Consider the following 25,414-nt stretch of genomic DNA (forward strand, 5'->3'; position numbering starts at 1 on the left):
AACTTCTCTTCCTGACTTCAAGTGAGCTGTATTCTGCTCAATTGTTGCAGGATCTGAAGGGTCAAAGTAATCTCCCGGTCACATTTATTACTCCGTTTCTTCCTTAAAAATTACAGGCTGATGCCAGCCTAGGTTGGGCAACTCGCGCAGCTGTGACAATATGAGGCTCCAGTCCAGTAATTTCCTGAATGGGATGGTGGGGCTGTGGGCAGTGCTCCCCATTGAAAGAGTGGAGCTTCATGGCACCACATGGCTTACCTGGTCCCAGAAACCAGCAGTCTGAAAACATGAAACACAGCACTGGCGAGGAACAAGCAATGGTGAGGAGACATAGGGAAGGGTGTCGTTATTGCCCTTGCAACATCCAGTCTTCTGTGACAATTTCAGGCAAAGCACTCATTGAAGCTGCCATGAAATTGTCTCATAGGAAGCCAAGGGTTTCATCCATTCACTGCCCAGCACAGCTCACTTTCAGTCCAATTTTTTGTGGGGGCAGCAATGGGGATTGGACATTCTCCAACTCCCTACCCCCATATTCACACACAAGGAGAGAAGAATCAGAGCAGCAGTCTGACTTGGAGTTTGAGGTGGCCTAGCTGCACCCCCTTGGCAGATGGCTGGGACAAGGTCTGAACCAGGAAGTGTAACATTTGGAATACTGAATTCAATGCCAAATCAGCAACAGAATGTGGAATGTAGAGAGTGAACAAAAGCGTAGATTAATCGAGAGGTTAAAAAAAAAGGAATTTCTTTTGTAATCAACAATTTACAATTGTGGAGTCTCATTTCTTCAGCTGTTAAAAGTTATTTACTGCCAAACAACCTCTCTGAAACTGAAATTTAAGACTTACCATACTGTTAAATAGGGTACTAGACTTGAATGGACAGGTTGCACAAAGAAATCATTGTAATGAGAAAATGACATGAACTTAACCTGCGCTTGTTCAGTCGAACACAGGCAGCACGCTGATTGCACATCAGGAGCCCTGTGCCCTTTTTTTGTGGGGCTCACCAGTTTGAAACTTTTATTCAAGCCCCAGTTTCCTGAGATTTCCAGCTTGTTTGTTCTATATTCTGCTGTTGGGAATTCATGGCCAAGCGTGTTTACTGTAACAACTTTGGCCTTTTCACTCCCTCCAAGCCCATAATTCATCTAAACCAGTTTAGAAATTCTTTCTAAACCTATTCTTAAGAATAGCTTAATGCTAAAGTAGATGCTAGCACTTCTACTCTTTCCCCACAGAACATATAATTCTTCTCAATTTTTAAAAATGTTACTGCCTAAACTAAGGAAAGTACTATGGATTAAAAACAAGAAATGCTGGAACCACTCAGCAGGTCTGGCAACATCTGTGAAAAGAGAAGCAGAGTTAACGTTTCGGGTCAGTGACCCTTCTTTGGAGGCCGGTCACCTTTCAAACAAAATGCCTGAAATTTTAATTCTGTTTCTCCCTCCATAGATGCTGCCAGACCTGCTGAGTCTTTCCAGGATTGTCTGTTCATACTTTGCTCAAGTAGTGAATTTTAATAAGACAGTTGGGTCCAACTGGTTAATGGGTGAATTTCTACTTTGACCCACGGCTGCGCTCAAGGCTCAATATTCCAGGGTATAGAATCTTCAGGCATGACAGGGGAGGTGGCATTGCACTGTTGATCAAGGACTCAATTACTGCAGTAAGGATGGTTAATATCTTAGAAGGTTCCTCAAATGAGGCCATATGGGTAGAACTTAAAAACAAAAAGAGGGCAATCACTTGGCTGGGAGTGTACTACAGGCATCCAAACAGTCAGGGAGATACAGAGGAGCAGATATGTCAGCAAATCTCAGAGAGGTGTAAAAATAATAGGGTAACAATAGTAGGGGATTTCAACTTCCCCAATATCAACTGGGATAGTCTTAGTTGCAAAGGCTTAAAGGGGGCGGAATTCTTAAAGTGCATACAGGAGAGCTTTTTGAGCCAGTACATAGAAAGTCCTACAAGAAAAGGGGCAGTACTGGACCTAATCCTAGGGAATGAAGCCGGTCAAGTGGTAGAAGTGTCAGTGGGGGAACATTTTTGGCATAGTGACCATAACAAAATTTAAGGTAGTTATGGAAAAGGACAAAGATGGACCGAAAATAAAAGGTACTGAATTGGGGGAAGGCCGATTTTAAGATGATAAAACAGGATCTGGCCAAAATGGACTGGGAGCAGCTACTTGTCGGAAAGTCTACATCAGATCAGTCAGAGTCAAAGAGGAAATAGTGAGAGTTCAGAGCCAACATGTACCCATATTAAGGTGAAGTGTAGGACAAACAAGTCCAGGGAACCCTGAGTGTCAAGGGATATAGAGGATTGGATCAGGAGGGGAAAAAAAGGAGGCCTATGGCAGATTCAGAGGGCTGAAAACAGTGGAGGCACGAGAGGAGTATAGAAAATGTAGGGGGGGGGTACTTAAAAAAGTAATTAGGAGAGCAAAGAGGGGACATGAGAAAACATTGGCGGGCAAGATAAAGGAAAATCCTAAGGCGTTTTATAAGTATAACAAGGGCAAGAGGATAACCAGGGAAAGAGTAGGGCCCATTAGGGACCAAAGTGGCAATTGGTGTGTGCAGCCGGAGGACATAGGTGAGGTTTTAAATCATTACTTTTCATCTGTGTTCACAATGGAGAAGGACGATGTAGGTGCAGAGATCAGGAATGGGGATTGTGATGTACTTGAACATATTAGCATTGAAAGGGAGGAAGTATAAGCTGTTTTAGTGGGCTTAAAAATGGATAAATCCCCAGGCCCAGATGAAATGTATACCAGGCTGTTATGTGAGGCAAGGGAAGAGATTACAGGGCCTCTGACACAAATTTTCAAACCCTCTCTGGGCCACAGGAGAGGTACCAGAGGACTGGAGGACAGCTAATGTGGTACCATTATTTAAGAAGGGTAGCAGGGATAAACCAGGCAATTACAGGACAGTGAGTTTATAGCGGTAGGGAAAATATTGGAAAAAATTCTGAGGGACAGGACTAATCTCCACTTGGAGAGGCAGGGATTAATCAGGGATAGTCAGCATGGCTTTGTCAGGGGGAGATCGTGTCTGACTAACATGATTGAACTTTTTGAGGTGGTGACAAAATGTGTAGATGAGGGTAAAGCAGTTGATGTAGACTTCAGTAAGGCTTTTGATAAGGTCTCGCATGGGAGATTGGTTAAGAAGGTAAGAGCCCATGGGATCCAGGGCAATTTGGCAAATTGGATCCAAAATTGGCTTAGTGGCAGGAGGCAGAGGGTAACGGTCGAGGGTTGTTTTTGCGAGTGGAAGCCTGTGTCCAGTGGTGTACCGCAGGGATCGGTGCTGGGACCCTTTCTGTTTGTAGTGTACATTAATGATTTAGACATGAATATAGGAGGTATGATCAGTAAGTTCGCAGATGACATAAAAATTGGTGTCATAAATAGTGAGGAGGAAAGCCTTAGATTACAGACAATATAGATGGGCTGGTAAGATGGGCGAAGCAGTGGCAAATGGAATTTAATCCTGAGAAGTGTGAGGTGATGCATTTTGGTAGGACTAACAAGGCAAGGGAATATACAATGGATGGTAGGACCCTAGGGAGTATAGAGGGACCTTGGTGTACTTGTCCATAGATCAGTGAAGGCAGCAGCACAGGTAGATAAGGTGGTTAGGAAGGCATATGGGATACTTGCCTTTGTTAGCCGAGGCATAGAATATAAGAGCAGGGAGGTTATGATGGAGCTGTATAAAATGCTAGTTAGGCCACAGCTGGAGTACTGTGTACAGTTCTGGGCACCACACTATAGGAAGGATGTGATTGCACTGGAGAGGGTGCAGAGGAGATTCACCAGCAAGCTGCCTGGGCTGGAGCATTTCAGCTATGAAGAGAGACTGAAAAGGCTGGTGTTGTTTTCCTTAGAACAGAGAAGGCTGAGGGGAGATATGATTGAGATATACAAAATTATGAGGGGCATTGATAGGTTAGATAGGAAGAGATTTTTTCCCTCAGCGGAGGGGTCAGTAACCAGGGGGCATAGATTTGAGGTAAGGTGCAGGAGGTTCAGAGGGAATTAAGAAATTTTTTTTCACCCAGAGGGTGGTTGGAATCTGGAACGCACTGCCTGAAGAGGTGGTGGAGGCAGGTACCCTCACAACATTTAAGAAGTATTTAGATGAACACTTGAAATGCCATAGCATGCAAGGCTACGGACCAAGTGCTGGAAAATGGGATTTGAATAGTTAGGTGCTTGATGGCCGGCACAGACACGATGGGCCTGTTTCTGTGCTGTGTAACTCAATGACTCTAAAGAATTTTCACAAATTGTAAGGCAAATATTCAGATTAAACACTGCAATTTCAGAACAGCTTGGTTCTAATGACTTATTGCTAAAATATTATTCTGTTATCATACTTAAAAATAAGTTATTTAAAATGCATATGTAATAAGATAGAACACAATGGGCTGAATGACCACCTTTTGTGTTGTAAATTTTCTACAGTTCTAATGTTTGATTCTTGAAACATGCTTTCATCTTACTGGTTGAAGGATCAGGAACTATATATTTTCAACTGTTGGTTTTTATAAAAACCAAGTCTTCATAATTAGGAGCAAGAAGGACACAAATTAATTTATTCACAAGTAGGTATCATTGGCAAGACCAACATTGATTCAATGAGGAATTGACAGTGGCTTGCTAAGTCATTTAAGAGGGCAGTTAAGAGTCAATTGCTGTGGGTCTGGAGTCAGTCACAGAGGTCAGACTGAATAAGGATAGCTGATTTCTGTCCGGAAAAGGAATCAGTGAACCGGATGAGCTTTCTGGACAATCTGGCATTTACATGGTCACCATTACCAACTTTGAGTGCAGTCAATAAGTAAATCTAGATTTAAAAATTCCCCAGATGCCCTGGCGGGATTTGAACTCCAAGCCCTGGATCATTAGTCCAGTAACATAACCAATATGGTGGGAAAACAGTCAGGACTTTCCCAAAGATATTGCGCAGATACATCCAGCCTCATCAAAGCAATCTTCTGACAACATCCTTCGCCCAAAACATTGGAAAATACAAGCTTGACATACCCGATCTGAAGGAATGTTGGTCAATCAAAAGTAGCTGTAGCCCAAACTGGAAAGTTGCGCAAAGCCTAGAAGAAAGGCTAGATAACATCAGGAGCGGGTGCCCAAGGCGGGAGGCATGGGGAAAAGTCAAAAGTATTTGCATTTCACATGTTTGCAAAACTCAAAGCTTGGAATAAGATGCGTTGAAGCAAATTAATCGGTGTAGAATTGCAACCTCTACCACCAAGACTAGCAAGTTCCCCTCCAAGCCACACACCATCCTGAATTGGCACTATATCGCCATTCCTTACTGTCGTTGGGTCAAAATCTTGGAACTCCCTCCGTAACAGCACTGTGTGTGTACCGACCCCACACGGACTGCAGCGGTTCAAGAAGGCAGCTCACCACCACCTTCTCAAGGGCGATTCGGGATGAGCAATAAATTCTGGCTTTGCCAGCGACACCCACACCCTGTGAACAAATAAAAAGAAATTGATAACCTAAGCAAAAAAAAAAAAATCTGTTTAATTCGTTCTCAGTTCACTCTACTCATTTAAAAAAAAAAGACGTTGCACAAATTTATTTGGTTGTCTTTTTTTTTTAAAGGCTGAGTTTTTAATTTTTAAAAAACATTTCAACTGCAATCGATTTTTTTGCTGCAGACAAATCTATTTTGTAATATTAAAACACGCCTCCTATTTTCACTTGAAGTTATTTTTTTTAAAAACTAGTTCTGATGTTTCTGCCTCCGTTAGACTTTAGCTTGCAGCATCTCACCTGCCATTCTATGTATTCCAGAGGTAGCAATCCAGCTCATAACAGCCAAAAGCTGCCCAACCTGCTCCTGCAGTAACCACTGGTCTGAGGGGTTTGAATGGTGAGGGGGGCGGGGGGGGGGGGGGGCGGAAAAAGAGAGCAGAATGGAAAGGGGGAGAACAAATGCAGGAGAGAAGGAAGATTGAGTAGCAGATGCCATGCGAGAACAGGGCACCTTCGGAAAATTATGTAATTTGCCATGCATGGCGGCAAAATATGTCCAATCTTAAAAGTTTGAGTTAAGCCTTTTGTGTGGCTTTGTAAAGTGTAATGGATATCTCGAACTCTATTCCCCCCCGAAGGGCGTTGAGGCTGGGCGGTCAACTGAATGGATAGATTTTTGTTAGAAAGGGTATCAAGGGCTGTGGAGCAAAGATGGGTAAATGGAGTGGCAGTGTATGTGCAGCCTGCCACTAGGTTCACAGCTGACCACGCCCCAGCATGGGCTGCTAATGGAGCCGTAACCCAGCATGAGTTAGCACATAAAGCCAGTGTGCTGGGGGTGGGTATCATCAAAAACAAGCTAGTTTTCTTGGGCAGCACAGTGGCGCAGTGGTTAGCACCACAGCCTCACAGCTCCAGCGACCCGGGTTCGATTCTGGGTACTGCCTGTGTGGAGTTTGCAAGTTCTCCCTGTGTCTGCGGGGGTTTCCGCCGGGTGCTCCGGTTTCCTCCCACATGCCAAAGACTTGCAGGTTGATAGGTAAATTGGCCATTATAAATTGCCCATAGTATAGGTAGGTGGTAGGGAAATATAGGAACAGGTGGGGATGTGGTAGGAATATGGAATTAGTGTAGGATTAGTATAAATGGGTGGTTGATGGTCGGCACAGACTCGGTGGGCCGAAGGGCCTGTTTCAGTGCTGTATCTCTAAACTAAACTAATACCAAAATGGTCATGAAATTATGAATTTAAAAGGTAGCGTGATACAGAGGTTCCTTTTCGTTTCCTTGGTGAGAAATGTTGGCTTGGTACGATGTTGCAAATTGTGTTGCGACGTTCCTTATAATTCATTTTCTACATCAAAAGGCACAAAACAGGGAGACTGGGGCTGTTGCAGCTGCCAAGGTGATAAATTCGTTGGAGGAGGAGGAACTGGAAGATTATATGGTGGAAATTGAGATTCTGGCCTCATGTGATCATCCCAACATTGTAAAACTGCTTGATGCTTTCTACTATGGAAATAACCTTTGGGTGAGTCATGAAAGGAAACTAAAAATGGAAGCAAATGTTCCCCCAAAATGGAATACTTAGGTTGCATATTAGACCATCTCTGGTGAATGAAATATTCGACACTTGTCCAATAGTGACTTACATTCTGTCAAATAATTTTCTCATTTAATTCTGACTAGCAAGGGCATGAACACAAAGTTACCATTCAATGCGTCCTGTTCTCCAGCAGATTTTCCCTTTCAGGCAGATGTCCAACTCCCTTTTGAAAGTCCGAATTGACTCTCTAAACCTGTATATTAAGGCAGGGTCTTATGCACAGCTTTGTCCCTGGATAATTCTGGTGGATCAAGGAGGCAGATCATTGAAGCATGGGTAATGAAAGTAACATGTAGATTCTATATAATTCGAATACAAATACAGGGCATCTGACTCAACTGGTCAATTACAATATTTATAGCCCACACAAGCCTCCTCCTGCTCGAATTGCCTGCCACCATGTCCCTCTATTCCCTTCTCCCCATGTATATATCGGACCTCCACCTAAGCAAGTGAATGTGACCTGCTTTGTACACTCCATGGGGCAGCGAGCTCCACGTTGTCATCACATTTTTTTTTAAAAGTGCAAAGGACATTGAGCACTCGAAGATCTTAACCCCTCTCTTTCTCTTCGCAGATTCTCATTGAGTTTTGTGCTGGTGGTGCTGTAGATGCTATAATGTTAGGTAAGTAAAATTAGAAATGATTTGATTCCCCTACCTCCAACTTTTCCCGTCTATTCCTGAAGGTGCTGACTTGTTGGGGTACGGTTACACAGGCTCTAGGTGTTTCGTAGAAGGACCTGCAAAAACAGATACATACAGTGATGTGATTATGCAATGGGCATCCCTGATTGTTTGGCAATTCAATGGCGTTGTCACGTCACCATGGGAGGACTGTTCATCTGTGTCCCATACAAGCCATTAACATGTACGTGACCCAGTGCCTTGCATCATTGCCATTCTTCCCATTCATGTGTGGACATAGCAACACGTGTAGGCCAGTCAGCCCCTTAAGCCTGTTCCACCATTCTGCGACCTAACTCCATATACCCGTCTTTGCCCCATATCCCTTCATATTAATATCTCAAATTTTTATTAAACAATCTCAGATTTATCAAACAATTGATCGAGCATCTGTTGCCATTTGTGGAAGAGAGTTCTCAATCTTCTGCCACCCTTTAACCAATACTTCTACACATAATTTCACTCCTGAAAGGTCGAACTCTAATTTTTACAATATGCCCTCCAGTCCCAGACTCCCCAACCAGTGGAAATAGTTTCTGTCTATCTACACCATCTGTTCCCCTCCATATATTGAAAACTTTGATCAAATCACCCTTTCACCTTCTAAATTCCAGGGAATACAACTCTAGTTTGTGAAATCTCTGCTCAGAATTTAACCCTTGGAGTCCAGGTATCATTCTGGAAATCGACACTGTAATCCCTCCAGTGAGCATTTACAAGTTATTCAACCACTGAGAACATTACAGCTGAATGTGTTAATGTTTTTGTCAGCACCCGCACACTTTATAGTAGCGGTTAATTGGGAGGGGGAATCCTGGTGGAATTTTGCCCTCCTTATACCGGGGGTGTCAAGGGCTATTGTACCACTGCCCTCGCTGAGATTGACTTGTTGATATGTGTGGCCCAGTATCCACTAAATCTTTGGGGGGGGGCGGGGGGGGGGGGGTGGTTTAATTAGATAAAGAAATGAAGGTCCACATTTTTCTTACCTTGGTTTGGTTCTGTCACAGAGCTGGAGAGAGGGTTGACAGAGCCGCAAATTCGTGTTATTTGCAGGCAGATACTCGAAGCACTGCACTACCTCCACAACAACAAGATCATACACCGGGACCTGAAAGCTGGGAATGTACTTCTGACGCTGGAGGGAGACATTAAACTTGGTAAGAAAGATGGAGCAGGGGAGGAAGATTGAGAGAGGAGTAAGTGAGGGATTAACAGTAATCCCAGTGAAACATCTTCCAATATTTACGAAGATATAACTATCAGTTGGAACAGGCACAGTATTATTGAGCTAGTGTGACACAAGCCAAGTTAAGTTGCACTCCAGTGCAGCAAGACATAGCAATAGGATTCAAACAGCAGGAGATCCAAGCTAAATATTGCAAAGTCTGGAAGAAGTTCTTCAATCAAAAAGGTAATCAAGATTACAGGGAAGGTCATTTAAGTAGATAGTCGCTGGGGCTACCTTTGGAGCAGCCCTGTGACAAACGCCTTGTTCTGCTGGGGCTCTGCTGGAACTGGCACTGGAGCAGGCTGGGACCTGTGCCTTATTCTGCTGGGGATCTACTGGGCCTACCACCAGAGCAGCATGTCCCCAGCGCTGCTGCAACAGTAGCCTCAGCAGAGTGACACGCAGGTTGAGGAGGCCAGTGATCATGTTCTTGGGGAAAAGGAGGGATTTAGACATCAGGTGAGAAGATGGATATGGTCTATGAAAAAGGGTACATCTGTTGGTGCCATGCAGACCCCCTCACCTGCCAAGAATGAGGCACATTAATTTCGTCAGATGAACATTGATTTTAAACTGTTGCTGGAGAGAGGAAATGACTTGTTAAATAGATCAGCCGTGGCCGGAAAAAACATTTGCCAACTAACAGACAGTGCTTGGAGGGACAAAGGGGCTATTTCCTGCTCCAATTTAACCCACAATGGACTTTGAGCACCAGGTATTGTGTGCAAGAGGAGACATTCCAGGGTCGGCTATGACAAGAGAATCCACAGACAGATGTGGCCAGACCAGCTAGTCACATGACTAACCTGCTTGGCAACCTGGGTTTTTCTTAATTGTACTAAGGGTTTGAAATAGAAAAGACTGTTTGCTCCTGGAGTGAGAAGATCTCTCCTGTCTGCTCCCATCTCTTTCTCACAAGCCTCTGAGCCCACTGAGGACACATGAACTAAGGGGGAGCTAAAAAAAAGCGTGTTTAAAATAAAACCCTGTTATGTTAAGACCAGGTGAAGGTTGAGAGGGAACCCTAGACTCCTTTCTCACCTGGTCATAACAGTTGGACATCATCCAGTCATTTGGGTTCACTTCTGACAATATTCTGACTCAGAGGCAAGACACCACAGGGCTCCAGTGTCTCTGTCTTCAATATGTTTAATTGCATCCTACTGATGATGGCAGATTATTTGCAGGTGAAGATCATGGGAAGGCTGGTCTCTGTGGTAGTTGGCATGATTGTTTGTGACTGAAGGCCTCAATTCTTGACCTTCAGCCTCTTGTGCCCCCACTGCTCAAGAACTCCAGTTTGGTGGGGCTGTGGTATCAGCGTTGTCTTCATCTCTCTCCATCAGCCTCACGTCTTGTTTGTTTGGAACTTGTCGGCTGCTTTCCTGGTTGTTTTGCGTCAGCTGTCTCGGTCGGCAGCCTCCTGCTCCCACACCCGTTGGTCACTGTTAGCCAGAGAGAGCTGTCTTTTCAGCTGGGTTTTAAAAGCGTTTGAGGGGTGCGCCTGGATCTCACTTACCGGAGTCTAGTTCACCATAAAACACTGCTTTTGGCATTCTGGAATCCTCCATCCATGAATCCTCCTGCCAGCACAATCGGCATTGTATGAGAATGCATTCAATGCTGGGTAGATTAGCTCTGTCGAGGACTTCAATCCATCAGGAATATCAGATGGTCGGGCCACACCACAAACAATGAAGACAGCATTGATGAAAGTGCTCCCTATTTGTTTTCTACACAGAACTCTTGAGGGTGGTGAGGACAACCACTCTGCATACTTGAATTTTGGTTGACATGCGTAGTAAATGATTTCACCAGACACGCTTCCAGAGGCAGCTGAAGGAGTTATTGGACTTAGACAGTCATTTGACCATATCCTTGTTGACAGCGGCATCATTTGAGACAATGTGACCTAGATAGTTAAACAGTTCTACTACATTGAGGTTGCTGCTGTCAATGCTGTGGATTCCAATTTCCTCCAGGCCGTGGTTGGTACAACACTTCTGACCTCTTCAGGTCAATAGTCTGACTAATGTAATGTCATTATGTTGACACATTCTAACCATGTCTGGTTAATCTCCCTTTGATGAGTCTGCACAGTAACATCTGTCTCTTTTCATCGATACCCATGCTTTCTCATTAGTGAAAACATTGCTTCTCATGAGAATACTGGGAAGAGATACCACAAACCTATTCATATCACTGCCTCCCTACAGTCTCGTCGATGAGTTGCCATATTTATTATCTCTTCTCCTGGATGGTTAATGAGCTAAAATTTCCACTACTCTGGGTCTGACCCAGTATAGCCATTGTGGAATGAATATGAATATGTGGGCGTAATTTTAAAAGTTTATTATGGCTATTTTATCAGCTACACCTATATTTATACCAGCTGCACCTATACTTACACGACCGTGAAACGTTTGTTGCTTTTCTATTTTGATATAGTCAGTGAAGGGATGCACACACAGCAGAAATTGCAATGTTTGTGTGGGAGATGATGCATGCATCTTAAAGGTTCTCAGTACAAACTCATCGTGATGGTCTTGTTTCATGAAACGTTGGTCAGCCTCACTTATGATGACATTTATATCGTGTCATGTGGTTGAGCTGCGCGATGAGAATGGAGGAAAAGTTTGCCACGGAGGGCAAAGTTCATCAGTTCCCTCACAGGGTTGAGATCCAGAACTTTGCTCTGCTGCCAATCCCAATCCTAACAGCTGTTGACGAAGCACCATTTACATCAACCCTTCAGTTAGGAGGGCACAAAAAGAGAAAGCATGTAAAACACAAATGTTAATCTCATTCCTCAATAACCCAAACACTTGGTCAAAGCGGTAGGTTTTAAGGGGCATCGCAAAGGAAGAAAGAAAGAGAGGTGCCGAGGCACAGGAGGTTTAGGGAGGGAATTCCAGAACTTAGGGCCTGGGCAGCTTCAGGCAAGACTGCCAATGGTGGAGCAATTACATTCGGGGATGCACAAGAGGCCAGAATTTGAGGAGCAGAGATATCTCAGAGGGAGGTGGAGCTGGAGGAGGTTACATAGATAGGGAGGGGCAAGGCCATGGAAGGATTGAAAACAAGGTCGAGCTTTTTTTAAAATTGAGGCCTTGCATGACCAGGGGCCAATGTAAGTCAGCGAGCACAGAGGCAATAGGGGAGTGTGACTTGGTGCGAGTAAGGACATGGGCAGCAGAGTTTTGGATGACCTCAAGTTTACAGAGAGTAGAATATGAGAAGCCAGCCAGGAGTGTATTGGAGTAGTCAAATCGAGAGGTAACAAAGGCATAAATGAGCGTTTCAGCAGCAGGTGAGCAAAGGCAAGGATGGAGTTGGACGATGTCACAGAGCTGGAAATTAGACAAGTTATAGGCCTTTCTGCACGTGGGTACAGCCTTGACTGCACAGGTACTTGGTCTGATGAGAAGAATACAACCAGAGGGATATAACATTTGGTTATCGAGAGTAGAAATGAAGATAAAAACAGTTAATACTCAATTTGTAACTTTTTGCCACTAAAAGGTCTGTTGTTAATCACACATAAATGAGTTTTAAGTGCCATTAATCTAATGAGTTTTCCTCTCTTCCAGCTGACTTTGGAGTGTCTGCAAAGAACACCCAGACCATCCAGCGGAGAGCCTCATTTATTGGGACACCTTACTGGTAGGTGCTACTCCTTTTCTAGAAAGCAGGACATCTATTCCTCCTCCTTACATTGTGTTTTTTTTTTGGAAACTCTCTTACACAGTCCAGGAGATGGACGGAGGTCGACACATGCAGGGTAGCCAGTGAATTTCAGCAGGCTTCTCACTGGTCAAAGGCACCACAGCTCAGCAGTGTTGCTGCATAGTGAGCAAGAGCACAACTCTATTTTTAGCATTTGAATCCATGGGGCACAGAAGATGATCATAACCACCAACCTGGCTGTCCTGCATAGACGGGGGACCAGATTTTGGACTTTCCCGGCCTGTATGGCTCAACTACTCACTGCTTTCCCCTTAGAGTTTTCACTAGCTTGTCACGTACACTGATAAGAGGTCAGATTGGCAGAGGTCCCTCCTCCAGCCAGCCTAGGCGTTAGCCATAGCTGAGTGGTTGGCACTCTCACCTCTGAGTCAGTAGGTTGTGAGTTTGAGTTCCACTCCAGAGGCAGTGTCTGAGGTGCTGTCTTTCAGATGATACGTCAAACCGAGAGTTCCCATGGTGCTATTATGACAAAGAGTTTTCCCCACAGGCTTTGTCGATATCTTTCCCTCAGTAACACCACAACAGATTATCTGGTCATCATCACATGGCAGTTTGTGAGAGCTTTATTTTTAATTCATTCATGAGATGTAGGCATCACTGGCTAGGCCAGCATTTATTGCCCATCCCCAATTGCCCTTGAGAAGGCGGTGGTGAGCTGCCTTCTTGAACCACTGCAGTCCTTGGGGCGTAGGTACACCTACAGTGCTGTTAGGAAGGGAGTTCCAGGATATTGACCCAGCGACAGTGAAAAAACAGTGATATAGTTCCAAGTTAGGATGGTGTGTGGGGCTTGGAGGGGAACTTGTTGGTGGTGGTGTTCCCATGCGTCTGCTGCCCATGTCCTTATAGGTGGTAGAGGTCACAAGTTTGGAAGGTGCTGTCCAAGGAGTCTTGGTGAGTTGCTGCAGTGCATCTTGTATATGGTACACACTGCTGCCACTGTGCATCGGTGGTGTAGTGAAGGTTGAAGGTGGTGGATGGGGTGCCAATCAAGCAGGGTGCTTTGTCTGGAGTTTTGTTGGAGCTGCACTCATCCAGGCAAGTGGAGCATATTCCATCACACTCCTGACTTGTGCTTTGTCGGAGTCAGGAGGTGAGTTACTCGCTGCAGGATTCCAAGCCTCTGACCTGCTCTTGTAGCCACAGTATTTATATGGCTACTCCAGTTCAGCTTCTGATCAATAGTAACTCTCAGAATGTTGATGGTGGGGGATTCAGCGATGGTAATGCCACTGAACGTCAAGGGGAGATAGTTAGATTCTCTCTTGTTGGAGATGGTCATTGCCTGGCACGAATGTAACTTGCCACTCATCAGACCAAGGCTGGATATTGTCCAGGTCTTGCTGCATCTGGATACAGGCAGTTTCAGTATTTGAGTTGTCGCCAATGGTGCTGAACATTGCGCAATCAACAGCGAACATCCCCACTTCTGACCTTATGATGGAGGAAAGGGCAATTGAGGAAGCAAATTAGCTGTAAATGCAAGGTTATATTATCAACCTCTGCTAATGCTAATTTTTCAGCTGGCCAGGAGAAGTAAACTACTTCGTCTCTGTGACAGGACCCTTTTCCCATTTTCTTCGTCCTCCCACCCACCTCCCTTCCCAGCCAGTGGGTCCCTCCCTCCAGCAATGAGTTTCACAGAGAGGGTTTCAATGTTAGAGAAATGAGCTCCGACTGATGCTCCAAACCTTGTGAAAATTTTGACTAATACTAAAGGAGGTGGATAATGATTCCACTCTTTGGGAGGTTGGTTTATACATCCAAATCCTAAATCAAGGTTGGGATTAGATTGTAGGGATTTTCTGCTTAATATGGCTTCTATTTTCATTCGGCGATTTGTGACCATTGTTACTGCATCAGCGTTAAAAACGGAAGAACTGAGGACTTCTCACCACAGGTCAGATTTTTTTTTTTGGATTGCACAGACTGCCATTTATCAACATCAGGAGCACACTGTGCATTCAATTTGTCTTTCTCTCATTTAGGATGGCCCCAGAGGTTGTCCAGTGCGAAACTTCGAAAGATGCACCGTACGACCACAAGGCTGATGTTTGGTCTCTTGGAATCACACTTATTGAGCTGGCGGAGATGGAACCTCCGCACCATGAACTCAATCCAATGAGGGTCCTCCTGAAGATCACAAAAGCGCCACCTCCAACTCTGGCCCATCCCTCCCGCTGGTAATCAATAAACTCCAATTTAAAATACCCATCTTTCTTCCGGTTACAATCCAGATCAGCTGGGCTGTCGGATGGCAATGTTTGGGTTCCTCCCACCCTGGAAAGGGGATCTGAGTTGGGTCGACTTGACAAGACCCAAAATGTTATTTGGAGAGAGAGGCAGAGTGTAATTTTGACTCTGGCTGATGTAAAAAAGGGGGCAACAATGATTCAGCTTGGTCAATTCCTCACTTTCTATATGAATAAATAATTAACACCTCAATTATTGCATTCACAGGTCAGCAGATTTTAAGGACTTTTTACGAAAAGCTTTGCAGAAAAACGTGGACGCTCGATGGGGCGTAAAGCAGCTTCTCCAGGTGATCATGGCTTTATTACCATCTCCTCCCTGCCTCTTTTTGGAGAGCTGATTCACGTTAGGATCACACACTCATTGCCCTCTGGTTCTTCATTCGTGTCTGAGCCTGGACAGTGAGTGTCAGCAGGATCTGATGCCACAGAGGGTATCACAGTTGGGTGTTCACAGCTGATCGTGGGCCGACCACTGTCAGTGCAGGTTCATGGAGTGTGACCGGGAACAGAAGCAGCACTCCCATTAAGACATTTGGCAGCACCATTGAGACATTTTAGAGCTTAATTGCCAACTGGGTGGTAAGCTGGCGAAACACCCTGCCCCGCACAGCATCCTGCCTGGTTTTTATTCCTTTCTCCCTCTGGTTAGACAACAATTCATAGATCCATTTAAGGAGAAGCTAAAGGTTTGGTTTGCTTTCTGAAGACTTGATAAAGGCTTCTCACTTCCAGTCCCTTTCATAACCTCAGGACATTGGTTGTAAATTGCTTTGTGATACAGTCATAGAGTCGTACAGCGTAGAAACAGGCCCTTCGGCCCACCGCGTCCATGCCGACCATAATGCCTATCTATACTAATCCCACCTGCCTGCATTAATTCCATATCCCTCTATGCCTTGCTCATTCAAGTACCCGTCCAGATGCCTCTTAAATGTCGCTACTGTTCCTGCCTCCACCACCTCCTCAGGCAGCTCACTCCAGATACCCACTATTCTTTGTGTGAAACATTTACCCCTCTGATCCCCTTTAAACCTCCTCCCTCTCACCTTAAATCTATGCCCTCTAGTTTTAGTCACCCCTACCACGGGGAAACAGACTCTGGCTATCTACCCTATCTATGCCTCTCATAATTTTATATACCTCTATCGTGTCCCCTCTCAGCCTCCTTCGCTCCAGGGAAAACAGACCCAGGCAACATCCTTGTGAATCTTTTCTGCACCCTCTCTAGCTTAATCACATCTTTCCTGTAGTGCGGCGACCAGAACTGCACACTGTACTCCAAATGCGGTCTAACCAACAGTTATGTACAACTGTAACATGACGTCCCAACTCTAGTACTCAATGCCTCGGCCGATGAAGGCAAGCATGCCATATGCCTTCTTCACCACCCTGTCTACCTGTGATGCCACTTTCAGGAAACTATGTACTTGCACCCCAAGGTCTCTCTGCTCAACAACACTCCCCAGGGCCCTGCCATTCACTGTATATGTCCTGCCCTGGTTTAACTTCCCAAAATGCATCACTTCACACTTGGCTGCGTTAAATTCCATTTGCCAATCCCTTGCCCACTTTCCCAGTTGATCTATATCCTGTTGTAACCTTAGACAACCTTCTTCACTGTCCACTATACCGCCAATTTTGGTGTCATCTGCAAACTTACTAATCATGCCCCTTACGTTCATGTCCAAGTCATTAATATATATGACAAACAACAGAGGGCCCAGCACCGATCCCTGCGGCACACCACTGGTCACCAGCCTCCAATTTGAAAAACAACCCTCCACTACCACCCTCTGCCTCCAATTTGCTAGCTCACCCTGGATCCCATGTGTTCGAACCTTCTAAACCAGCCCCCCATGAGGGACCTTGTCAAAGGCCTTGCTAAAGTCCATGTCGACAACGTCCATCGCCCTGCCCTCATCAATCCTCTTGGTCACCTCTTCGAAAAACTCAAATTCGTGAGACATGATTTCCCACACACAAAGCCATCATGACTATCCCTAATCAGACCATGCCTTTCCAGATGCATATAAATCCTGTCTCTCAGAATCCCTTCCAATAACTTTCCCACCACTGATGTAAGGCTCACCGGCCTGTAATTCCCTGGCTTATCCCTGCTGCCCTTCTTAAATAAAGGCACAACATTAGCTATCCTCCAGTCCTCCGGTACCTCACCCGTGGCTAACAATGATACAAAAATCTCTGCCAGGGCCCCAACAATCTCCTCCCTTGCTTCCCATAGCATCCTAGGATACACCTGGTCAGGCCCTGGGGATTTATCCACCTTAATGCGCTTCAAAACGTCCAACACCTCCTCCTTTGTAATGTTGATATGCTCCAGGATATCGGTGTTCCCTCCCTTGAACTCAATAGCTTCCATGACCTTCTCTACGGTAAATACAGACAAGAAATATTCATTTAAGACCTCGCCCATTTCCCATGGCTCCACACATAGATTGCCACACTGATCCTTAAGGGGACCTACTCTCACCCTAGCTACCCTTTTACTCTTAATATACTTATAGAATCTTTTAGGATTCTCCTTTATCTTAACTGCCAGGGAAATCTTTTCGCCCTCCTAATTGCCTTCTTAAGTCTAGTCCTACATCCTCTATACTCCTCGAAGGACTCGCTCGATCCCAACTGCCTATACCTGACATATGCCTCCTTCTTTGTCCTGACCAGACCCTCAATATCCCTCGTCTACCAAGCTTCCCTAAACTTCCCAGCCTTGCCCTTCCATCTAACAGAAACATGCCGGCCCTGAACTCGTCCTATCTCACTTTTAAAAGCCTCCCACTTGCCAGACGTCCCTTTACCTGTAAACAGCCTCTCCCATTCAACATTTGAGAGTTCCTGTCTGATGCGATCGAAATTAGCCTTCCCCCAATTTAGGACTTCAACCTGAGGACCAGTCCTATCCTTTTTCGTAACTACCTTGAAGCTATTAGAGTTATTAGCAATTATTTACAATTAAGTATTTTCTTGAAATGCAGTGGGAGGGAGGAATACAAAGTATGTACAAAGCACTGACCTGGAAACAAAGTGAGAGATAAAGAGAAATAGTTAGATGTGTAGAGATAGAGTCTGAAGCATAACACAACAGAGACAAAAGCAATACAAGTTTCTATCCCTGGACACACACGAGTACAAGAGACAGATAAACCCTTTAGCTCACTTTAGAAACAAAAGGTGTTTCTGTGTAGTTCAGGATAGCTATGAGCAAATATAATTGTGCTGACCTTCAGGATAATAATTGCCCTGGACCAAATCCTCCTGACAAGTGCCATATTTGTGTAGCTTGCCAAGAAAGGCACACATGACATGATTTTCGTAATAATGGTCAAGGGTTCAGTGAGGGCCAGTCAGATGTTTTTGTGATAAATACTGGGCATGCTTCAGTCTTGTGTTTGATTAAACCCTGTTCTTTCTCTCAGCACCCATTCGTTGCTGGTGTTACAAGCAACAAACCAATTAGAGAGCTGATTGCTGAAGCCAAGGCAGAAGTTATGGAGGAGATTGAAGAAGGGAAGGAGGATGAAATGGAGGTACCAGCACAGCTTTCAGTTGGAAAACAATTTAGTTTTTATTCTCTTCCTTTTCCCCACCTTCTAATGCCACATGCCTTAACAACTGAGAAAGCCCTCTGGAGACCAATTCGCAGGTTTCTGTGCTGCTTGGTGCCTGGATGCTCAGAGATATCAGGGTGGCCAATGGTAGGACCTGCTCTCTGCTTCACTCTCGCTGTGGAGAAGTGCCAGGTTTTCACTCTGAGCCTTACGTTGAGACCACGGCCTGTGAATAGGAGCACGGCACGAGAGCAAAACATAGCCACAAGGTGCACCTCTAACAGAGCGAAGAGGTGTCGTTAAGTTGTGCCACAAATTCGAATGCTTTTTTTTTTCTGTCTTCAAAGAGCAGAAACCAAGAAAGCATAAAAAGTTTGAATCCAAACAGCAATGGAAGACTAAATAAGCTTCTAATAAACAGTGCCAACCAGAGTGGTTGGCCGGAATTGTACCAGCCTCTTGGCAACCGCCGGGAAGGCTGTCAAAATGCCACAGGAAGGGGTCAGTGGTAGGGGGGGTTGTGGTGACGAGAGCGTAGGGGGTGCCCAATATCTTTCTGCCATCATGCCAGCAGAGGGGAAGTGGCAGATGGGTCACCTGCTGGGAACCAGTTGAACCATGTAATTATCCAATTAAGGGTCTCGTCCCCAACTCCGCTGACATATTGTCAATAGTGGGGAGGGTGGGTGGCGCCACGTGCAGAGACAATCCAGTGAAACTTGGAGGCTTCCCAGCAGGCTCCTGGTGATTGGTGGGGGGGCCCCGACGGGACTCCTTTCTGAGCACTGCATGGCCCACAGAGGGGAGATCGGGCGCCAATCGCCACACCTGCAGGAACGGCTCTGCCTACACTCAGCAACACCAACCTACTTGGCCCCGGCATCCCCAGACCCCACTTACCTGTCTTTGAGGGCGCACGTCCAATGTGCCCTTATCCTGCAGCCCCAGCAGTGCTGTCCTCAATAGGGCTGGCAGCTGTGGCAGTGGCCACTGCTGGGAAGATGTCTCTCTGGGTCCCGCCACCAGCCCGAGCAGGAGAAGGAGCCTCCCACTTTCAGGCCCAGCGGCGCGGCTTCAGCCTCAAACATCAAATTCAGCCTGGTGTCTTTCATTTTCTGATGGACATACCTGTACATTTTCAGCTATGGCGCTTCCGTTTCTTCAAGTGATATGCTGCTTTTCTTCTTCTGCCAGGCTCTCCCATACCAGCAGTGTTCCGTCAGTGCGCTCAACGCAGAGGAGGAAAAGCCGATGAGCTCCACCAAGACTTCGCTGGAGGAAGAGCCAACAAGTGACGGGCCTATTGACAGCGGTCAGGCTGTCAACTCAGCCTTGAACAGCACTGAAGACGACAAAGCCAACACGACTGAATCAGTGGAGTATTTGGCCAACAGTGAGGAGGTGGAAGGAGTTACGGACGCAAGCGAAACATCTGAAAATGAGGGACTGACAGTGGTTGATGGTAACCTCAATGTTGAGAAGATACATTTAGAAATCCCAGCTGCAAGGCCTAATCTCATAGCCGGTGTTGATCAAGGTCGAGAAGTTACAGATGATGAACTGAGGAGTTGTACTTCTGCTAATCCTTGTGAACTGAAGGTAGATGAGATTACCAAAAGTGATAAGGAACAAAATGATAAACCAAACAATACCACCAACAAATCTGAGCCTGTGAAGGACGAAGATCTGGGACCTAATTTCAAAGAGTTGACACACTCAGCACTTGAAGATTATAGCCATGCAGTGTCCACAGTGACAATGGAAAATGAAGAGTCAAGACTGAGCAATGAGAACTTAAGGACTGAATCCAATGATCCATCTCCTTTGGAAGAGGAGGATCCAGTAGAAACAGAGAAAGCGGTGTCATTACTTGGGAAGACAGAAAGTGAGGATTCAAGGATGTCGGAAGACCCATTGACAGAAAACACTGAATCAATTGAAAAGCGTGTAGAAACAGAAGATTCTGCAAAACCAGAGGAAAGGATTGTGACTCCAGCAGAAATAGAACCAACTCAAACACTTAAAGATATCAACATGGATTTGACAGAGGAAAAGATAGCCACATGTTCCCTTGTACCTGAGAAAGCTGAAACAATTGCAGTGGAAGATCAGAGCGCTTGTGGTATTAAACGTGAAACCTTTTCAGATGTAAAACTAACAGAGATTGCCCAAGACTTCAAAGTAAACGATCAGGATCTAAAGGAGGACAAGTCAATTTCTCAACCCCAGTCAATGAATAATCATTGTCTACATCATGAAGATGCTGTACAGCTATCTGACAATATTATAAGGACTGATGCAAACTCTGAGCGATTACTGTGTGAGAGTGTGGAGTCTGTAATTGGTGAGGAGGAAGAAACAAAGGAAGAAAGATCTGATTTAGAGACAGCAAGTGACAAAATAGCCAGTTCCATGTCGGATGAGTCACAGAACTTGACGGGGGAACTTGCTTCAGAGATAATGCACGTGGGAGTTGGTAGTGAAGATTCAGTTGAATCTATTCAGTGTGAAGAGGTAGAACATCATTTGGTCAAGTTTCCTGAACTGATAAGCACAGAGTCTTCGATTGAGGGGACAGAGGTTGCATACAGTAATGAAGAAACTATGACTGAAGAACCTCAACAATTAGAGTGTGAAGAATTGAGCATGCCACAAACTGCGGGGAATACAACCATTGTGGACATTACCCAAACAGTCAGCAAAGAAAATGCAGAGCAGAAACTTGACTATTTAGTTGAAGATGGGTCAGGATGGAGTGATGATGTCGCCATAGCAAGCTGTGTCGTAAAGGAACTGATCGACTTGATAGTAGCAGGTGAACGAGAACCTGAGGTGAAAAACTCTAAAGAAACTGAGCAAGAAACCACACTATGTCTTGTGGAAGTAGGAAGTTCCTTCAGCAGAGAAGGCTTGGTCCAGGCTGGTGAAGAGGTCAACAGTTCCGATGAAGGGCTGAGACCTTCAAATGAATCTGTCGAGCGAGCAGAGGAAGAACGTGCAAACAGTGATGTGGGGAAGGAAGAAGCATGCCAGCGAGAACAGGAGGAACATGAACGAAGCAGAAAGATGGAGGGTCAAAACATCACGCCTGTCAAGGATACTTCCTGTAACCAGTCAAATGAAACATCTCCAGATCCCCAGACGAAGGTACAGTATACAAATTAATGCAAAGGATAAGGCCAAACAACACATTTTGCAAAGGAAAAAGCTGAGAGCTGCTGGTCCTGGGTTGTTCAGATCATTTTGAAAGAAAAATCTCGCACTTTTTCGAAGTGCCTTTCATGACCACCGGACGTCCAAAAGCTCTTTACAGCCAATGCAGCACTTTTGGAAGTGTAGTCACTATTGTAATGTAGGAAACGCTGCAGCCAATTTGCACACAGCAAGCTCCCACAAACAGCAATGTGAAAATGACCACATAATCTGTTTTTGTGATGTTGGTTGAGGGATAAGTATTGGCTACAACAATGGGGAGAACACCCCTGCTCTTCTTCGAAATACTGCCATGGGATCTTTTGCATCCACCTGAGTGGACAGACAGGGTCTCGGTTGAACGTCTCATCCAAAAAGGCGGCACCTCCGATAGTGCAGGACTCCCTCAGTACTGCACTGGGAGTGTCCGCTTGGATTACGTGCTCATGTCCCTGGAGAGGGACTGACACTTCCAGCCCCCAAACTCTGCCGCAATCTTTATTCCCTCTGTCAACTTTCTATTTATCAATATTCCCATGGCTAGTCTGTTGTTCATTCTAAGCTGCAAATTTTCCATTTTCTATGTTCTTTCCCCGCCATTCTTACTGGATCAAAATGACGACTCATTGCAAAATCGCCCTTTCTAACTCTTCATTTTGGAGCTACCCATCCCCATCAGTGTTACTTTTGTTTTTGGGACTTGAGCGTAACTGGCAAGGCCAGTATTTATTGACCATCCCTAATTGCCCTTGGGCAGGCGGTGGTGAGCCACCGACAACTTGCTGTGCCATTTCAAAGGGGGCAGTTAAGAGTCAGTGTGGGGCTGCAGTCACACGTAGGCCAGACTGGGTAAGTACAGCAGATTTCCTCTCCTGAAATACATTTGTGAACCAGATGGGGTTTTCACATGATGAATGAGACAAGCATGTTATTCCATGTGATTTTAAATCTCTCCAGCTACCATGGTGGGATTTGAACTCATGTCTCTGGATTATTAGTCCAATAACATTACCACCTTGCCACAGTCCCCTGACCATCTCACTGCCCATTTAAACTATTGTAGTGTGCTGAATTACAAACCTTAGCCTTTCACCTCAATTTATCAATGGGAAGAAATCTGGCAGAAGCCTGCAGCATGTCACCATCTCTCCCCTTTGCCAAGCCTGTGTTTTGTGTTTGGACCCAGGGAACCAACGAGTGTCTAAGGAAGGAAATATTACAAATAAAAAAAAATTCTGTGCTTTCATTTCTTAAGAAAATAGAACCAGACGTTTACAAGGAAACCAGCAGACGAGAAGCAAATGGCCTGACCATAGTGGAGGGAGAGACATGGAAATCTTCTGCTGTGAGGCCTCCTTTGGTTGAACGTTCACCGGAGAGAGAGTTTGGGGAGAGGAGAGTTTCCTACCTATATGGCACTGAAGAACGTGAATCGGATCGATTCTTCCCTTGCACTAGTAATGTCTTATATAAACAGGTGACTCAATTTAACAGATGTTCTCCTGTTGGAAACATTTTTGTCATCTTGCACTGTTTTTTCCTGCTACCTTTGCAACAGTTTGATTGGCTGTCTATTTGTTCCTCGTCTTCTTTCCAGAGGCAGTTTGAAGATCTTGAGCAAGGAGTAAGTAAATCTTTGCTGATTTATTTATATGTTTCATTCTTAGCGTTGCATGGGATGTTTGAGATCAGACACATGGCTCACTGATAACTCGTGTAACAAGTGGAAGCAAGCACAGGACCCAGCGGTCATGCAGACCAGAGTTTTAATAGTTAATGCAAGTCAGATTTATTCACCCCCAGCAATTGTGTCTTTAAGGGAAGTGATGAACCAAACAAAAAGGTTCAACTCTCTCCAAAAACACCTCATCTCAACCGAATAATTTCTCTGCCTTTTATCCTTACATGAGGAGCATCATTGCTGATTAAAGGCTAATGATTTCTTAAAGGCTATACTGGCTTGCTTTGGTCATTCCTGCATTTTATAATGTTGTATCCCCATTGTGGATACCAAACTTTCAAAAGGCGAGGATTGACATATCATCCTTCTCGCACTGTTTCACACCGTAATATGCATCAAGTATTCTTCTCCTCATGTAACAGAGAGGGGCTTGTATAAAGTCACATGAGAGGAGTGCAATCCAATCACACCAACCACCACACACCAAGCTGGAGTAAGGCAAAAGGGAGGGGAGCGAGTGGTCCACACGCGAGGAAGAAAAGCTCAGTGACTGTTGTAGTCGAATCAAGTGCTTATTTTTCAAATGGTTAAAACAGGGCAACTGAGCATCCCATTGTCTTTATAAAAATACTGGGATGTCTTCCAGGATAGACCTGCACAGAGAAAGACTTTGAAGAAAACCCGGAAGTTCGTGGTGGATGGAGTGGAAGTGAGTGTCACAACCTCAAAAGTTGTCAGCGAGGACGACAAGAAGGGGCAAGACATGCGGTCAGCCAGGTGAGAGCCCCTTCACCGTCAGTAGAAGGCAAACCTCCCCACCGCTCCCACCACCTCCCCCTTGTCCATCCAATGGCTGAGAAATCATTAAATCCTGCAGCACAGATGGAAACCAATTGGATCATTGCTCCTGTCCTATCCAGTGCCAGACACCCAGAAGTGGCCTCGATTACTAAACTCTCCACAACCCGCTATCATTTACACCCCAGGCCTTCACATTTACATGTGAAGTCTGGCTATTTGATGTGGTACTGTATGGCTCCTGCTTTTGGGAAATCTGGAACTCTCTTCCCCTAAAAAGCTGTGGATGCTGCAGCACCACCGGAGCATTCAGGATTGAGATGGCTAGATTTTTGAGAGGCAAGGGTAGGCAGGGATTTGGAGCCAAGGGAGATAAATGTTGGAGGTACAGATCAGCCATATTCCAATTGAATGGCAGAGGGCTCAGAGGGTTGAATGGCCTTCTCCTGTTCCTGTGTGCCATTGGTATGTAACTTAAAATCTAAATAATATTGTGGGGGTGTTGGTTTTTGATAATGTCATAAGTCAAGCCAGGTTCCTTTTGATTTACTGCCACCTACCTGCTTTTAGACTTGACAACAGATGGCGACACCACACTCCTCCCTGGCCCTGCTGCCCCTCCACATCCCCCCAAGCACAGGTTAGGTGTGTGATCTGTAGCCATGTACGGTCTGAGTGAGACAAGTGATTTCCAACAGGCGTCAGGAGCTACGAGAACTGCGACTGCTACAGAAGGAGGAGCAGCGACTGCAAACGCAGCTCGACCTGAAACTGCAGCAACAGCGGGAGCAAATGATCCGGCAAATCGAGCAGGAAATGATGGTAAAAGGGAGATGTCGGGCTGGGGGAGCAGGATAGGTAAAGATGATCAAGACTATTTGCTGGGTTACTTGCAGTCCCAGCAGTGGCCAGTGCTCTTGGTGGTGCTGCTGAGCTGCCAGTCCTCTGATTGGCCGGCAGCTCTTGGGGGCGGCCAATCAATTGGCTGATACTGACAAATGAGGGTCGGGTCCAACTGACTGCCGAAGCAGGGTTGCCCCCGACCCCCCACAATTTCAAGCCCGTGGTGGGACTCCCCCCCCCACCCCCCACCCACATTCCGCTGCTGAGGCTCTAA

General features: G+C 45.4%; 1 protein-coding gene across 1 annotated transcript in view; it reads left to right on the top strand.

The window, feature by feature from the left end:
- The window catches only part of LOC137357208 (STE20-like serine/threonine-protein kinase), a 44,275-nt gene that overhangs the window by 6,684 nt on the left and 12,177 nt on the right, over positions 1-25,414 (top strand). The window contains exons 2-13 of the mRNA XM_068023366.1: positions 6,899-7,063; positions 7,716-7,764; positions 8,835-8,984; positions 12,646-12,718; positions 14,791-14,985; positions 15,263-15,344; positions 18,495-18,605; positions 19,821-21,773; positions 23,074-23,295; positions 23,416-23,442; positions 24,146-24,276; positions 24,996-25,119. Coding sequence (XP_067879467.1) covers positions 6,899-7,063; positions 7,716-7,764; positions 8,835-8,984; positions 12,646-12,718; positions 14,791-14,985; positions 15,263-15,344; positions 18,495-18,605; positions 19,821-21,773; positions 23,074-23,295; positions 23,416-23,442; positions 24,146-24,276; positions 24,996-25,119 — 3,282 coding nt within the window. The remainder of the gene's footprint in view (positions 1-6,898; positions 7,064-7,715; positions 7,765-8,834; positions 8,985-12,645; positions 12,719-14,790; positions 14,986-15,262; positions 15,345-18,494; positions 18,606-19,820; positions 21,774-23,073; positions 23,296-23,415; positions 23,443-24,145; positions 24,277-24,995; positions 25,120-25,414) is intronic.

Source organism: Heterodontus francisci, chromosome 47, assembly GCF_036365525.1.
Source record: "Heterodontus francisci isolate sHetFra1 chromosome 47, sHetFra1.hap1, whole genome shotgun sequence".
NCBI classification, from domain to species: domain Eukaryota; kingdom Metazoa; phylum Chordata; class Chondrichthyes; order Heterodontiformes; family Heterodontidae; genus Heterodontus; species Heterodontus francisci.